This window comes from Ambystoma mexicanum, chromosome 14, assembly GCF_040938575.1.
Source record: "Ambystoma mexicanum isolate Mex_15411 chromosome 14, UKY_AmexF1_1, whole genome shotgun sequence".
NCBI lineage: Eukaryota > Metazoa > Chordata > Amphibia > Caudata > Ambystomatidae > Ambystoma > Ambystoma mexicanum.
The window spans coordinates 159,757,547-159,773,624 of NC_090940.1; the positions used below are offsets into that span (position 1 = coordinate 159,757,547).

Sequence of the window (16,078 nt, forward strand, 5' to 3'; positions counted from 1 at the left end):
AGCAGTAGTCCAGCCTAGAGAGAACCAGAGCTCTGGAGACACTGAGTTTCTGGGGGAAGGTGAGGAAAGGGAGAATGCCTCTGAGGAGGTGCAGCTGGAAGTGGGCCTTCTTGGCAAGGTTCGAAAAGAGAGAAGGAGGGAGAGGAGTCAAAGAGGACACCAGGTTTTTTTCCGTCACAGGAGGGTGAGGGGAGGTGGCCCATGCAGGGCGGCCAGAGTGTGGGAGGGAAAGAGGGGGCAGGGGTCCCATTGAGAAGGATCTCTGTCTTACTGGCAATAATGCAGAGATCATTGGTAGTGCACCATGCCTGAATAGTGGATAATCAGGAATGAGTGAGGAAGAGGAGGAGGGAAGTGTGAAGGAGAGCTGCATGTCATCAGCATAACAATGGAAAGTAGGAGAGAAGGTGGAGATCAGGTGGGCCAGAGGGGCCAGGTAGATGTTGAAGAGCCACGGCAAGAGGATAGAGCCCTGAGGGACTCCACAGGTGGAGAGTGTAGTGGAGAAGAAGACAGGGCCCAGTTGAACCTGGCAAGGTTGGTTAGATAAGCAGGAGGTCACCAGTGCAGTGCCAGGTCCATGATGCCAAGGGTATCACTAAGCCGATTTATCAGGGTGGCATGATTGACTGTGCCAAAGGCAGAGGAAAGGTCAAGAAGTATGAGAATGCAAGTAGAGAAGGCATCGGGATTAGAGAGCAAGTCTTCATGGGTGTTCAGGAGAGCAGTTTCCGTGCCTCTGGCTGCTCTGAAGCCAGACTGGTGGCCGTGGAGACGACCAAAAGATTGAGTGTAATGGATCAACTGTTAGCTGGGCAGAAGGGGTCGGCAGAAGGCTTTTTGAGGAGAGGGTGCACAAGGGAGTGCTTGAGGAGTGAGGGGAAGGATCCAGTGGCAAAGGAGTGATTGCAGAAATCGGCCAAGGCTGGAGCAATGGAGGCAATGTTGTCCTTGATAGTTCTGGAGGAGCAGGGGAGCACCTGTTTGGATGAGACTTTCACAGAGTGGACTTGTCTCGAGACCTCATCAGGTGATATGGGAGAAAAAGAGGGGAATAGTAGGGGAGGGGAAAGAGGGGCCAAGGGCGGCCTGGGAGAAGGAGTGGGAGAGAGGTGTGGAGTAGAGGAGAGTGAGGAGAGGATGTCCTGAGTTTTGGAAATAAAGTGGGAGGCCAGAAAAGTGCAGAGGGCACGGGAAGACAGACCCTGCCTAAGCCCCCTATGAATAGGACATGTTTCAGTGTCTACTCAGTCAAACCTGTAGTGCATTGTCCTTATGCAGGTGCATTAGCATCGCCAGGAAAGGGTCCGGTCGTGTCCATTCTTTTCGTTTTAACCACAGTAAATATCTATTTATGGTGTCAAAGGCCGGCGGCAAGTCAACCGCCTCTGCATGAACATGCAATGAGCTAGGGTGCCATGCTTTCTCTTGCAGGCAACTCCAAAGGAAGCCATTTAATGAGGTGCTCAGCAACGAGTTGGGGCGCCATGCTTTCTCCTGTAGGCAACTCCAAATGAAGCCATCTAGTGGGGTGCTCATTCTTTTTCTGAAACTCATTAGGTGAAAAAAAATAGAGTTTGCAACTTGCTGCTCCACAAATAAGGAATCGGCTGCTCTTTAGTGGTTTACGAAGGAATGCAGGGCAAGATACTGATGCCCTTGGGGGACCCCTCAGGGACGTCAATTCACCCAAATGCCAGGGGTAGCGGAAGTGACAATTCACGACACTTGACCTCTGATGACATCACAGGAAGTGATGTCATTTGACCCCACCATGAAGTGACATCACGGGAATTGATGGAACACGACCTTTCACCCCTTGGACAAAACAGGAAGTGGCATCACACAGCATTGTTTTTAAGTACACCTCGAAAGATATGGTTCTGATATCACTGTAAAGTGATATACATTTATACAAAAATGGATCACCATATGTATCATTAATTTTAGCGCGTATAGGCCCATATTACCAAATTTCTGTGAATGCAAGCAGACGACGTCCAAGGCCAAACAATAACGATGTGTTATTATGTAGTACTTACGCTTAAGCACTTCATATAGAAGAACAAATATACATACAATATCACCCAACCTGTGATGGTACTCATTTATCAACCTCGGCAGGATGAAAGGCTGAGTTGGCCTTGCCGGGAGTCGAACCTGCAGATCACACACACATTGCAGTAGCGAGCGCTCAATCCACTGAGCTATCTTACCAGCTATAGCTATTTTACCAGCCACTCCAGAGACAAAGAGTCACATGCTGCTGGTCACAGTCCAGGAGCCTCAGTTTAATTTCAAAAAATAATAACTTTTTTTTTTTTTTAGGGGTAGCAAGGGAGACCTGAGGGGTCGCAAGTGCGACCCCTGGTGACCCCTAAATGACGTCCCTGGGACCCCTTGAAATTTGTTAAGCAACATGTTTTGCTCCATTCAGCATGGCGTGTTTTTTCTGGAGGAAGTATTGCAAAATGCAGAGGTCTCCATTTTCCCAGCTGCATGCTTTAGAAGGCCATGCAGTACCCCTTGTATTGGGGTGTATAGAAAAGACAAAACTACACGTCCCAGAATTCTAAGAAAAACATGGGGCTGGATAGTTTCCCACGCATGGAACTGGGAAACTTGAGAGCTCTGAAAATGATGGCGTACATTGCATTAACACGCCCCCCCCCCGCCCCCAACCCCGAAGTATTTCACTTTCATTATTTAGACTGTTCCTTAAAGTCAAGGTCAACGCAACCCAAACGAAATGTGTTTCGCCAACAGAAAACAATAGCAGTGCCAGGAAGCCAGGAAAATGGAGACTCGTGTCCTACCTATATCAAAATAGTCTCATGTGACATAAAACAGAATGCGTTTTAAGTCGCCGCTGCAGAAGGGCTGCTGGCAGTGCAAGTACGCCACATGATTGCCAACATTATCGATTCCTTTTGGGAGACGCGGTAAGTCCAGTCTTGGTTTTCACTTTGCACTGAGGGACTTGTAGTCCTGGGTTTATTATGGGAAACTCCAGGACTACATGACTCAGAGTGCAAAGGTAAAACCAGGACTGGACTAGCATCTCCCGAATGGAATAGATAGTTTTGGAAGGTATGTGCCAAGTGCCGACATGCTGTGTGCAACACTTGAACCCGCTCCTGGCTTTTCAGCCAACAGTACCTTATATTCTGGGATTTGTAGTTTCGATGATCTCCATGTATGCTATGGGCATACAGATTATACAATTAAAACAATGGAAATAGCTGTCTACAAATCCCAGCATGCAAAGAACACAAAGGGCCAGGATTGGCTGAAGCTGTCACGTGATGTGGTCACACGCGGTAGGCGTGTTAACCGAACACTGTTGTGATTTTTTTTTTTTTACCACAGCAAAAGTTTACACTAAAAGCCGAGCAGACCACGTGTTATTTGGGAAAACAGACCCCAGGCCAGCACACGTGTCTGGCACGTTTTACACATTCGCACACACTAAGGATTGACACTTCGTCTCAGTCCTATCAGTTCCCTTTTCATTTTTTGTAAATAAATAACTATACTTACAAGGTGTACGACCACGTGTTTACAGTGTAATCCACCTGTTGAAGGGGCTGGTAACATCCCTTTAGTGATGGCTGGTCAGAGACTACAGACGGCCCTCCCCGGCGCGTTTAATGTGACCTGTAGAGTGCCTATAGAAATCACTTTATTAACAATAAAAGTGCTGATACAGAAAAATGACGTTCGCCCACATTCCATAGGGTTGGGCAGCAGGGTGCGATTCCTAGACAGTCCAGCAGAGGGCAGCAGCCCTCGCGGTTCTCCCGAGCCTGGGAGCTGCTGTGGACGGAATCACCTCATTCACACTGTGCCACCAAAAGGAAGGAACTGCACAGCGCCCGAAAGCCTGCACGCCACTCCCTGCAGCTCAAGGGCCCTCTGGGAATGAGCGGGAGGTGGCGGCGACGCTAAGCCGGCAGCAGTCCTGGGGTGGAAGCAGAGCCAGCAGCTGCACAAGAGCCAGCAGCAGCCCAGTGACAGCCGTGACCGCAGCACCACAGGGGGAGAGGCAGCGGCAGCAGGATCGAAAGGGCACCCGGCAGCACAGGGAAGGGCAACAGCCGGAGGAGCAGAGCCACCAGCAGCCCTACGGGAGAGCCAGAGACACCAGCATCCCTAAAGGACAGCCACCAGTAGCAGCTGCCCAGGGGCTGAGCCACCAGCAGCCAAGCAGAGAACCGGAGCAACCAGCAGCTGCCCAGGGGCAGAGCCACCAGCAGCCCTAAAGGCGAGCCAACAGCTGCTGCCCAGGGGCAGAGCCACCAGCAGCCAAAAAGGGAACCAGTGCAACCAGCAGCCCTAAGGGAGAACCAGAGCCCTCAGAAGCAGCTGCCCAGGGGCTGAGCCACCAGCAACCAAGCAGAGAACCAGAGCAACCAGCAGCCCCAAGGGAGAACCAGAGCCGCCAGCAGCCCTAAAGGCGAGCCACCAGCTGCTGGCCAGGGGCAGAGCCGCCAGCAGCCAAGCAGATAACCAGCAGCTCTAAAGGACAGCCACTAGTAGCAGCTGCCCAGGGGCTGAACCACCAGCAGCCAAGCAGAGAACCAGAGCAACCAGCAGCCCTAAGGGAGAACAAGAGCCACCAGTAACAGCTGCCCAGGGGCAGAGCCACCAGCAGCCCTAAAGGCGAGCCAACAGCTGCTGCCCAGGGGCAGAGCCACCAGCAGCCAAAAAGGGAACCAGTGCAACCAGCAGCCCTAAGAGAGAACCAGAGCCCTCAGAAGCAGCTGCTCAGGGGCTGAGCCACCAGCAGCCACGCAGAGAACCAGAGCAACCAGCAGCCCCAAGGGAGAACCAGAGCCACCAGCTGCTGCCCAGGGGCAGAGCCGCCAGCAGCCAAGAAGAGAACCAGAGCGACCAGCAGCCCTAAGGGAGAACCAGAGCCACCAGTAACAGCTGCCCAGGGGCTGAGCCACCAGCAGCCCTAAGGGAGAACCAGAGCAACCAGCAGCCCTAAAGGCGAGCCACCAGCAGCCCTAAGGGAGAACCAGAGCAACCAGCAGCCCTAAAGGCGAGCCACCAGCAGCTGCCCAGGGGCAGAGCCACCAGCAGCCCTAAGGGAGAACCAGAGCAACCAGCTGCCCAGGGACAGAGCCACCAGCAGCCCTAAGGGAGAACCAGAGCAACCAGCCGCCCTAAAGGCGAGCCACCAGCAGCTGCCCAGGGGCAGAGCCACCAGCAGCCCTAAGGGAGGACCAGAGCAACAAGCGCCCTAAAAGCGAGCCTCCAGCAGAGCAGTGCAGGCAGGGGCGGATCTGGACTTGGTTGGGCTGCTTGCTCGGCTCTCTTGGCGGGCCGGGGCTTCAGTTGGACGGGCCGTGTTTGCTCCCTCGCTCTCCTGGATTCTGCGACCGATGGAGCCGTAGGGAGCAAGAAGGCGGGATGAGGTGGCTGCGGTAGGCGGCAGCATGAGCTCCCCGCCGGCCGGGCTCCTTCTGCTGCTGCTCCTGGAGGCGGCAGGTAAGTCTTCTCGAGACACTTCCTGGGTCACTCCCTTCTAGAGGGTTCATCTAAAGACCCTCTCGCCCCGTACCCTGCCCTCGGGCCGGGGCATGGCATGTAGGCCGGCCGCTGGACCAGCCTCGCCGGAAGTTTACAAGATCCAAGGCTTTGATTTCGAAACGCATGTTATGGGTACAATATGGAGGGGAAACGACTCTGCCCCAGCCCTCCCGACCTTTCACAGGTAGCAGATAGCGCCGAAGCACCTCAGCGACTAACTAACACGCTCCCATCTGTAGTGGAGCACACACACTGCCCCTCTGCCCAAACACCTCCCCCGCGCCTTGGCTTGGGGAAGACTCGCCCTGCCCCCGCCGAGTTTTCTGCCCCTTCACTGTGATGTGTGATCGATATTCTGCAATGGCAGCAGGCCCTTTCATGTTTTCTGCTACACATTGTTTGTCAAGTTATTGCCGCCCTCCCGTCCACCTTTTCTCGGCGTGCTGCTCTGGGCTGTGCCTGCACGGTCGTCCTCCCGTCCACCTTTTCTGTGCCTGCACGGTCGTCCTGTCTGCCAGGGATGCATAATACACAGTCCCGCGTGGCAGGCGACGTCAGCACTGGGGTTATTCGAATTCCTAAAGTAAGCTCCTTTGGCCTGTGCGGCTTTTTTGAGCTGGTTATCGCTTTCCTGGCATTTACTGTACTCCGTGCAGCCCTTTTATCGGGATATTTTAGACACAATCCCCCAGCTCTCCCCCTCACCCCGTGTATTTATGTAAAGCTGCCCTCTCTTTTGGTCGACTGCCTCCACAACACGGAAACGAGCTCAGCGCCGTGAAGATCAGTGTCCGCCATGTGTCCAAGATCCAAGTTTTCAACGCGCATTCCTCAACAGTAGAATCCACTCCACGTTTTCAGGAAAGCAACAACACTTGCATTTCATTATGGTGACTCTCAGGGCCGGCCCTAGGAATAGTGGAGCCAAGTGCGGCAAAGTATTAGCCGGACCCCTTCATTTGTATATGATGTCACTTCCGGTGACGCCATCACTCCACCCCGATCTTGCAATATGTGCTATTCAAGATTAAATAACATAGCCTAACCGGGCACAGCAAAGCGTGTCAGTCTTCTCCTGTGGCCCAGTACTGTAGATGGCCCATGCCACTTTGGTGACTGGCAGCAAAATGGGAACAAAGTTAATGATGGCTTTGCTGAAGCCAGTCCGCTATACTACAAGAGATTACACTATTTGCCCAGGATCACACACTGTGGTTACAAAGGCAAGCTGGGATTGTAACACTGTATAGTTCAGGCACTTTAACACATGCCTTCAAAACTCCACTTGTTCCAAATATTTGCATATTGAATTTTGAGACCTACAATAACACTGTCTTATAGGGCAGCTCTCTGAAGTTTCCCATGGCTATGCGTGAGAAGTCTCCCATGGCCATGCGTTAGAAAGCCGCCCAGCCCTGTTTATGCTCGCAATTCTTTGACTTGTAGTTTTTTGCCTAAATGTTAAATGTGTAAGAAAAGTCCCAGAATCCAAAGGGGGGGGGGAGGGGTCAGAACTGAATGTCCTGACGTGTCTACAGAAAACTTGAGAAATGTGATAGTTTCCTTGCAAAATACACATCTCAAATAAAGGCAACCTTATAATATGTAAATTCTTAGAGAAACATGTTAGCCAAAAGGATATTGTTTTAATGTTATAATCCACATGCTGCCTGGAAAACTAGACATCCCATAGTGTAAAATAATAATAGAAGCCTGAAAAATCTTTTTTTTTTCAATACTACTTTAATAACTGAGAATTACAGAAACAAGTTTCAGTAGCGTTACTTGGATACATCTGATCTCCCTTACAAACGTCCAGAGCGCTGTTGTGTATAGCGTTAAAAGCATATTTGAGCTAATGCAAAGCCCTACATCTTGAATAACGTTTAAAGGGGCGCTTTCTTTCTGTTGGCATGTGTGGAGGCATTTGGCATTAATGGGAACCCTATTGGCTTGGTAACAATCTGTGAGGGGTCTTTCACATGGAGAGGTCCCACCCATCATTGCCACAGGCCTTAACAGGTGCAAAGAAAAAGAGCACCCCCACCAGGACTAAGAATAAAGGAGTAACTGTGCTGCGGACAACCCTTTAACAAACGACCTGCCGTTGCAGGTCGTTAAAAGGCTGCGCGCACCCCTTTCCAGGACACACTGTGGAGACAAATGAGCTGCGTCAACAATTACAACTCCTAGACTCTGCGAGACACCAGCACAGGAGATTCTCAGAGGCTAACCCTTTATCTCCCAGAGGGTCAGCCTCTGCGCGGGGCGGGGCCCCATGAGGGCGAGGCCAAGTGCAGCTGCCCTTGCCTAGCGCCGCCGGCCCTACTGCCTCTAAACGAGACGCACAGCCAGTGGGTCACTTCAAAACCTTTGAGAGCCATTTTAGCGGATCTTTGGGTCTAGATTCATATGACGCCATTACTCCACCCTGTGCTAGCGTGCCCACCCCTGAATCTGGCATCTCTGGGGTCCCTGGAATACCAACTGTCTGTTTGGTGACCCGTGCCGCGCTGTCAAGTGTGAGTAGTTACACCAGTCACGATTTTTCTCTGTGTTCAAGTGTTTTGTAGTTCCCCTTTAAAAAAAAAAAATCAGCACTTCAAGTACCAGAATGCAAAGCGGACACCAGGACTGAATAAGCGCCACGCACCTGCCATGGAGCCGCTTGAGATTGGCACATGACTATGTCACTCCTGGAAAACACACCTTTTGAGATGGGTTTTTCCAATCATGTGGCAAGAATGAAATCCAGGACAAGACCCAGAAAGGAAAAATATTGGGCATGTATGTTATCTTGCCATGATCCAGCTGCCATGGCTATTTCCCATTTTGAGTGGCTGCAGGTGCATGGCACCCAGTGCTTAGACTGTGCAGCACCTCTGCAGCCTTTGATGGAAAGTTTCAGCCCAGGTGCAGCGGTGCAGGACATGTGTGGGCGCCTCACTTGCTGTAAGAGTCCCCACTTTGCAGCTTCAATGATATTTAGTGAAAGCTCAAAATAATTTCGTATTCAAAAGGCAGTGTCACTTTAAATGTGACGTTATCACACCCAGCCTGCCCCAAAGATGCTCCCCAATCACAGACGTGTAATGGTAGGAGTCTGTGATTGGCTGGCAAGACTCGCAATGTTTCTATGGACTAACCATTATTGCACTGGAACTATGATAGGAAGGGGGCTTATATCTAAAAATGGTGCAAGAACCAAACAATAAAATGCCCATAGAGGGTTAATTAGAGAGGCGTTTGAGAAGTGGACTAATCCTGGAATAAATGAATTTAAAGCTTTAAATGAACTTTTCTTTCGACTAAATGGAATGCGTGATTAATCGGACCACTCCCTTGAGTGCGATTATAAACGAATTTAAGCTTGTAGCTAAAATCTGGGATTGGCAAGACGATCTGGCTACTTTAGTGAGTAGAACTGTGGCAAAGGGATACGCAAGATTCTTCTACCTCAGCCAGACAAGCTTGCATTAGGTGGCAAAGGGATATGCAAAACAAGCTTGTATTCGGTGGCAAAGGGATATGCAAAATAAGCTTGTATTCGGTGGCAAAGGGATATGCAAAATAAGCTTGTATTCGGTGGCAAAGGGATATGCAAAATAAGCTTGTATTCGGTGCAAAGGTATATGCAAAATAAGCTTGTATTAGGTGGCAAAGGAATATGCAAAATAAACTTGTATTCAGTGGCAAGGGATATGCAAAATAAGCTAGGATTCGGTAGCAAAGGGATATGCAAAATGAGCTTGTATTAGGTGGCAAAGGGATATGCAAAATAAGCTTGTATTCGGTGGCCAAGGGATATGCAAAATAAGCTTGTATTCGGTGGCCAAGGGATATGCAAAATAAGCTTGTATTCGGTGGCAAAGGGATATGCAAAATAAGCTTGTATTAGGTGGAAAAGCGATAAGCAAGGTTTTCTCCTACCTAGGCCAGACAACACGCTTGTATTGGATGGCAAAGGGATATGCAAGGTTTTCTCCTACCTAGGCCAGACAACACGCTTGTATTGGATGGCAAAGGGATATGCAAGGTTTTCTCCTGCCTAAGCCAGACAACGAGCTTGTATGAGGTGTCAAAGGGATATGCACGATAAGCTTGTATTCGGTAGCAAAGGGATATGCATGATAAGCTTGTATTCGGTGGCAAAGGGATATGCACAATAAGCTTGTATTCGGTGGCAAAGGGATATGCAAAATAAGCTTGTATTAGGTGGCAAAGGGATATGCAAAAGGAGCTTGTATTAGATGGCAATGTGATATGCAAAATAAGCTTGTATTCGGTGGCATTTGCATATGCAAAATAACCTTATATTAGGTGGCAAAGCGTTAAGCAAGGTTTTCTCCTACCTAGGCCAGACAACAAGCTTGTATTAGGTGCAAAGGGATATGCAAGGTTTTCTCCTGCCTAGGCCAGACAACGAGCTTGTATTGGGTGTCAAAGGGATACGTACGATAAGCTGGTATTAGGTGGCAAAGGGATATGCAAAATAAGCTTGTATTAGGTGGAAAAGCGATAAGCAAGGGTTTCTCCTAACTAGGCCAGACAACAAGCTTGTATTAGGTGTCAAAGGGATATGCAAAATAAGCTTGTATTCGGTGGCAAAGGGATATGCAAAATAAGCTTGTATTAGGTGGAAAAGCGATAAGCAAGGGTTTCCCCTACCTAGGCCAGACAACACGCTTGTATTGGATGGCAAAGGGATATGCAAGGTTTTCTCCTGCCTAGGCCAGACAACGAGCTTGTATTGGGTGTCAAAGGGATATGCAAAATAAGCTTGTATTCAGTGTCAAAGGGATATGCAAAATAAGCTTGTATTAGGTGGAAAAGTGATAAGCAAGGGTTTCTCCTAACTAGGCCAGACAACAAGCTTGTATTGGGTGCAAAGGGATATGCAAGGGTTTCTCCTGCCTAGGCCAGACAACGAGCTTGTATGAGGTGTCAAAGGGATATGCAGGATAAGCTTGTATTCGGTGGCAAAGGGATATGCAAAATAAGCTTGTATTCGGTGGCAAAGGGATATGCAAAATAAGCTTGTATTCGGTGGCAAAGGAATATGCAAAATAAGCTTGTATTCGGTGCAAAGGGATATGCAAAATAAGCTTGTTTTAGGTGGCAAAGGGATATGCAAAATAAGCTTGTATTAGGTGGCAAAGGAATATGCAAAATAAACTTGTATTCAGTGGCAAGGGATATGCAAAATAAGCTTGGATTCGGTAGCAAAGGGATATGCAAAATGAGCTTGTATTAGGTGGCAAAGGGATATGCAAAAGAAGCTTGTATTCGGTGGCAAAGGGATATGCAAAATAAGCTTGTATTAGGTGGAAAAGCGATAAGCAAGGGTTTCTCCTACCTAGGCCAGACAACACGCTTGTATTGGATGGCAAAGGGATATGCAAGGTTTTCTCCTACCTAGGCCAGACAACACGCTTGTATTGGATGGCAAAGGGATATGCAAGGTTTTCTCCTGCCTAAGCCAGACAACGAGCTTGTATGAGGTGTCAAAGGGATATGCACGATAAGCTTGTATTCGGTGGCAAAGGGATATGCACAATAAGCTTGTATTCGGTGGCAAAGGGATATGCACGATAAGCTTGTATTCGGTGGCAAAGGGATATGCACAATAAGCTTGTATTCGGTGGCAAAGGGATATGCAAAATAAGCTTGTATTAGGTGGCAAAGGAATATGCAAAATAAACTTGTTTTCAGTGGCAAGGGATATGCAAAATAAGCTTGGATTCGGTAGCAAAGGGATATGCAAAATGAGCTTGTATTAGATGGCAATGTGATATGCAAAATAAGCTTGTATTCGGTGGCATTTGCATATGCATAATAACCTTATATTAGGTGGCAAAGCGATAAGCAAGGTTTTCTCCTGCCTAGGCCAGACAACGAGCTTGTATTGGGTGTCAAAGGGATATGCAAGGTTTTCTCCTGCCTAGGCCAGACAACGAGCTTGTATTGGGTGTCAAAGGGATACGTACGATAAGCTGGTATTAGGTGGCAAAGGGATATGCAAAATAAGCTTGTATTAGGTGGAAAAGCGATAAGCAAGGGTTTCTCCTAACTAGGCCAGACAACAAGCTTGTATTGGGTGTCAAAGGGATATGCAAGGTTTTCTCCTGCCTAGGCCAGACAACGAGCTTGTATTGGGTGTCAAAGGGATATGCAAGGTTTTCTCCTGCCTAGGCCAGACAACAAGCTTGTATTGGGTGTCAAAGGGATACGTACGATAAGCTGGTAATAGGTGGCAAAGGGATATGCAAAATAAGCTTGTATTAGGTGGAAAAGCGATAAGCAAGGGTTTCTCCTAACTAGGCCAGACAACAAGCTTGTATTAGGTGTCAAAGGGATATGCAAAATAAGCTTGTATTCGGTGGCAAAGGGATATGCAAAATAAGCTTGTATTAGGTGGAAAAGCGATAAGCAAGGGTTTCTCCTACCTAGGCCAGACAACACGCTTGTATTGGATGGCAAAGGGATATGCAAGGTTTTCTCCTGCCTAGGCCAGACAACGAGCTTGTATTGGGTGTCAAAGGGATATGCAAAATAAGCTTGTATTCGGTGGCAAAGGGATATGCAAAATAAGCTTGTATTAGGTGGAAAAGTGATAAGCAAGGGTTTCTCCTAACTAGGCCAGACAACAAGCTTGTATTGGGTGCAAAGGGATATGCAAGGTTTTCTCCTGCCTAGGCCAGACAACGAGCTTGTATGAGGTGTCAAAGGGATATGCACGATAAGCTTGTGTGAGGTGTCAAAGGGATATGCACGATAAGCTTGTATTCGGTGGCAAAGGGATATGCAAAATAAGCTTGTATTAGGTGGAAAAGCGATAAGCAAGGGTTTCTCCTACCTAGGCCAGACAACACGCTTGTATTGGATGGCAAAGGGATATGCAAGGTTTTCTCCTGCCTAGGCCAGACAACAAGCTTGTATGAGGTGTCAAAGGGATATGCACAATAAGCTTGTGTGAGGTGTCAAAGGGATATGCACGATAAGCTTGTATTCAGTGGCAAAGGGATATGCAAAATAAGCTTGTATTAGGTGGAAAAGCGATAAGCAAGGGTTTCTCCTGCCTAGGCCAGACAACGAGCTTGTATGAGGTGTCAAAGGGATATGCACGATAAGCTTGTATTCGGTGGCAAAGGGATATGCACGATAAGCTTGTATTCGGTGGCAAAGGGATATGCAAAATAAGCTTGTATTAGGTGGAAAAGCGATAAGCAAGGGTTTCTCCTACCTAGGCCAGACAACAAGCTTGTATTGGGTGCAAAGGGATATGCAAGGTTTTCTCCTGCCTAGGCCAGACAACGAGCTTGTATGAGGTTTCAAAGGGATATGCACGATAAGCTTGCATTTGGTGGCAAAGGGATATGCACGATAAGCTTGTATTCGGTGCCAAAGGGATATGCACGATAAGCTTGTATTCGGTGGCAAAGGGATATGCAAAATAAGCTTGTATTAGGTGGAAAAGCGATAAGCAAGGGTTTCTCCTACCTAGGCCAGGCAACACGCTTGTATTGGATGGCAAAGGGATACGCAAGGTTTTCTCCTGCCTAGGCCAGACATCTAGTTTATATTGGGTACTTTCTGGAAAGAAACATCGGGCGTCTCTTTAAAAAAAATTCTGAATGAATTTATCGGGAATGACGGCAGTAATAGAACTTAGGCTAAAGATGAGCAGAGGTGCTGTAGGGTGCATAAAGTTCAAGGCATACCTTTAGCACTAAAGCGATTGGGCATAGATTGTGAATATTGGGAATCAATTAGACAGACGTTTAAAAAAGAAAAATTAATGAAGATCTTTTCTCATGCAAGAACATTTTCACAGTGGGGCCTTTTGGCCTTGTCGTTTGAATGGCAGACTTAAGTCTGGGGATACTGTTCATCCAGTATTTTATTTTTTATTGAGAATAAGTTGATAACTTAGTGCAGTTTCAGTGTGGCATAATTATTTTATGAGCTGTTATGTTAGAATGCTTTGAAATGAGATTAGCAATGTTGACATTTGATTGTGATGTGATATGCCTTGTAATGTCATATTTTTGTATTTATAAGTTATGTAGTATTTTTAATGTGACTTTTGGTAGTGTATAAGGTTTCTTATGCAGACACAGATATGTACTTTAAACAAAAATAAAAGTATCCCAGGCTTTACTTAGATCAGGGGTTTGCAACCTGTGGCTCTCCAGATGTTTTGGACTATGACTCCCATGATCCTCACCATTGATTATACTGATTGATTATACAGTCAAGTGCTGATGGTAATTGTAGTCTAAATCGTCTGGAGAGCCAAAACATGTGAGCAGGTGGCTTAGATTTATGGACACTTAAAGTGAAAGATCCGTATGCGTGTGTCTCGATTCCGGGGCAACCTACCATACAAAGGGGCGGCGCCAGGCTGTGCGGTGTGTAGAGTTTCACAGGTATTTGATTTTCTTATTGGGGTAATCTGATGGACTTGCTCTGATTTGCGTCCTCTCCGTACAAAGTGAAGTCTTTGGAAAAAGACATTTTACACCTCACTCGAGGCGATCTGGGAAGTTACAAATTCCCTAACAATGCATGTTTTTGCCTAAAATAACTTTCCCCACGTTTGGAGATTCCAAGAGCTCGACAGATCAAGTAATTTCTTTGGTGAATCAAGGAAAGTTTGAGGCGTAAATCAACAATTTCCGTTTTGCACGGGGAAGGAACTTGGAATATGAGTAATTCGATAATCGCCCATTAATGGCGAATGTCAATCGGGGCAGAGCAGCGGACAAAGGACTCACTCATCCAAAAATCAGCTGCTAGTTAGCAATGAAAATGGGGTGATGCAGTAGATGAAGGATTTACTCCTAAAAAATCAGCCATCAGCAGGGAATACAATCAAATTTGAGTCCTAGAATACTTGGGGAAAGTGTTGGATAGTGCCTTTTTAAAACAGATATTGAATCACTTTCGATGTGATTCGGTGCTTTGGTTTTCGTTAATATCACTGGATACCAATAAAGGCAGTTGCAGTGCAACTGAAGAAGGAGCTGATCATCCAAAAATCAGCCATCAGTGGGGAATGTAAATGGTGGTAGTGCAGCTGATGAAGTATTCGATGATCCTAAAATCAGCAAGGAATGTAAGTGGTGGTAGTGCTGGTGATGAAGGATATCATCATCCTAAAATCAGCCATCAGTGGGGAATGTAAATGGTGGTAGTGCAGCTGATGAAGTATTCGATGATCCTAAAATCAGCAAGGAATGTAAGTAGTGGTAGTGCAGCTGATGAAGTATTCGATGATCCTAAAATCAGCAAGGAATGTAAGTAGTGGTAGTGCTGGTGATGAAGGATATGATCACCCTAAAATCAGCCATCAGTGGGGAATGTAACTCGGGGCAGGACACTGAATGAAGAATTCACTGATTAAAAAAAATACTGCATCACTGGGGTATGGAAAGGGTTGTAGGCAGTGGATGATGGATTCACTTACCCAAAAGTCAGGCATCAATGACGAATGTAAATGTGACCAGGCAGTGGATGAAGGATTCACTCGTATGCCTGCTCTGCATGTGGGTTAAGGGGATGTTTTTATGCTACGGGATCTGCGATGGTGGTACTTTCCTGCCGCCCATCGCTGTTTCTCCCAGAACAGACACAGACCGCCCACCTTAGGGATGTCCTCAGTTCATATATATATGCTGTCCTGTTGTCCCAGTTGTGCAACATTGTGGGTACCAAAAGCACTGCTTTTGCCCGACCCAGCATTAAATTAGGAGAGGTTGGGCCTGATTTTCAAAGATTTGGAAATCCGGAGATGCCCGTGACCATTGCAAAATTGCACCTGCGTCTTTATTCCGTATTTTTAAATAGTTTAAACTGGAGTGAACCTGGTATAGGTATCGTAGATGAACACTTTGTATACATGAGTTTGATTTTTTGAAGCTCTAGCCAACATGTTTCTCTCTCCCTCTCGGGGAGCTTCTTCAGGGTCGAATGGCCTTGTATAATACAGTACTGACGCTAAGATATGAATAGGTCCTAAGGATATGTTGGCGTTTTAGAAATAGCAAATCCTGCTTGGGGTAATAATTGTGCTCTGCAATTGCTGAAAAATGGACATTAAAAATTAAATTGTGCATTGTTATCTTTTCCCGGTATTGGCATATGTGAGCAAGCGTTTGGTGGCGGTTGTATTTCTATCGCTAATCTTTCAGAAATATCTAACGTTGAATAGGATGTCTATAACGTGCTAGACAGTTTCTAACATATGGAATGCTTTCGATCATCATATTTGTGAGCTTGTAAATTCAGCAAACATAAGGCACTGTGAGCGCAAACTACCACCAACGTGCCACAGTTGCATATTGGCACCCATATGTAGCACAGAACCCACCACCACCCATGTTAACTGATGACTCTCTACGCATCCTGGACAAAGGAGATCCCTGCTTACTGCTCCGACTCAACCTCTGTACTGCTTTCAATACGGTTGACCATAACGCGATCTTCAACATGTCCGCCACCCACATGGGCTTTGATAGGGGAAGTCCTACAGTGGTTT

General features: G+C 47.3%; 1 protein-coding gene across 2 annotated transcripts in view; it reads left to right on the forward strand.

Annotated features, from left to right (window-relative positions):
- The first annotated feature begins 3,822 nt into the window (after window positions 1–3,822).
- TYRO3 (TYRO3 protein tyrosine kinase) overlaps window positions 3,823–16,078 on the forward strand; it is a 721,378-nt gene continuing 709,122 nt past the window's right edge. Inside the window, exon 1 of one of the 2 annotated variants that reach the window (XM_069638795.1) lies at window positions 3,823–5,496. In XM_069638795.1, coding sequence (XP_069494896.1) covers window positions 5,445–5,496 — 52 coding nt within the window. In that variant the 5' untranslated portion in view covers window positions 3,823–5,444. The remainder of the gene's footprint in view (window positions 5,497–16,078) is intronic. The other variant, XM_069638796.1, reaches the window with a different exon arrangement.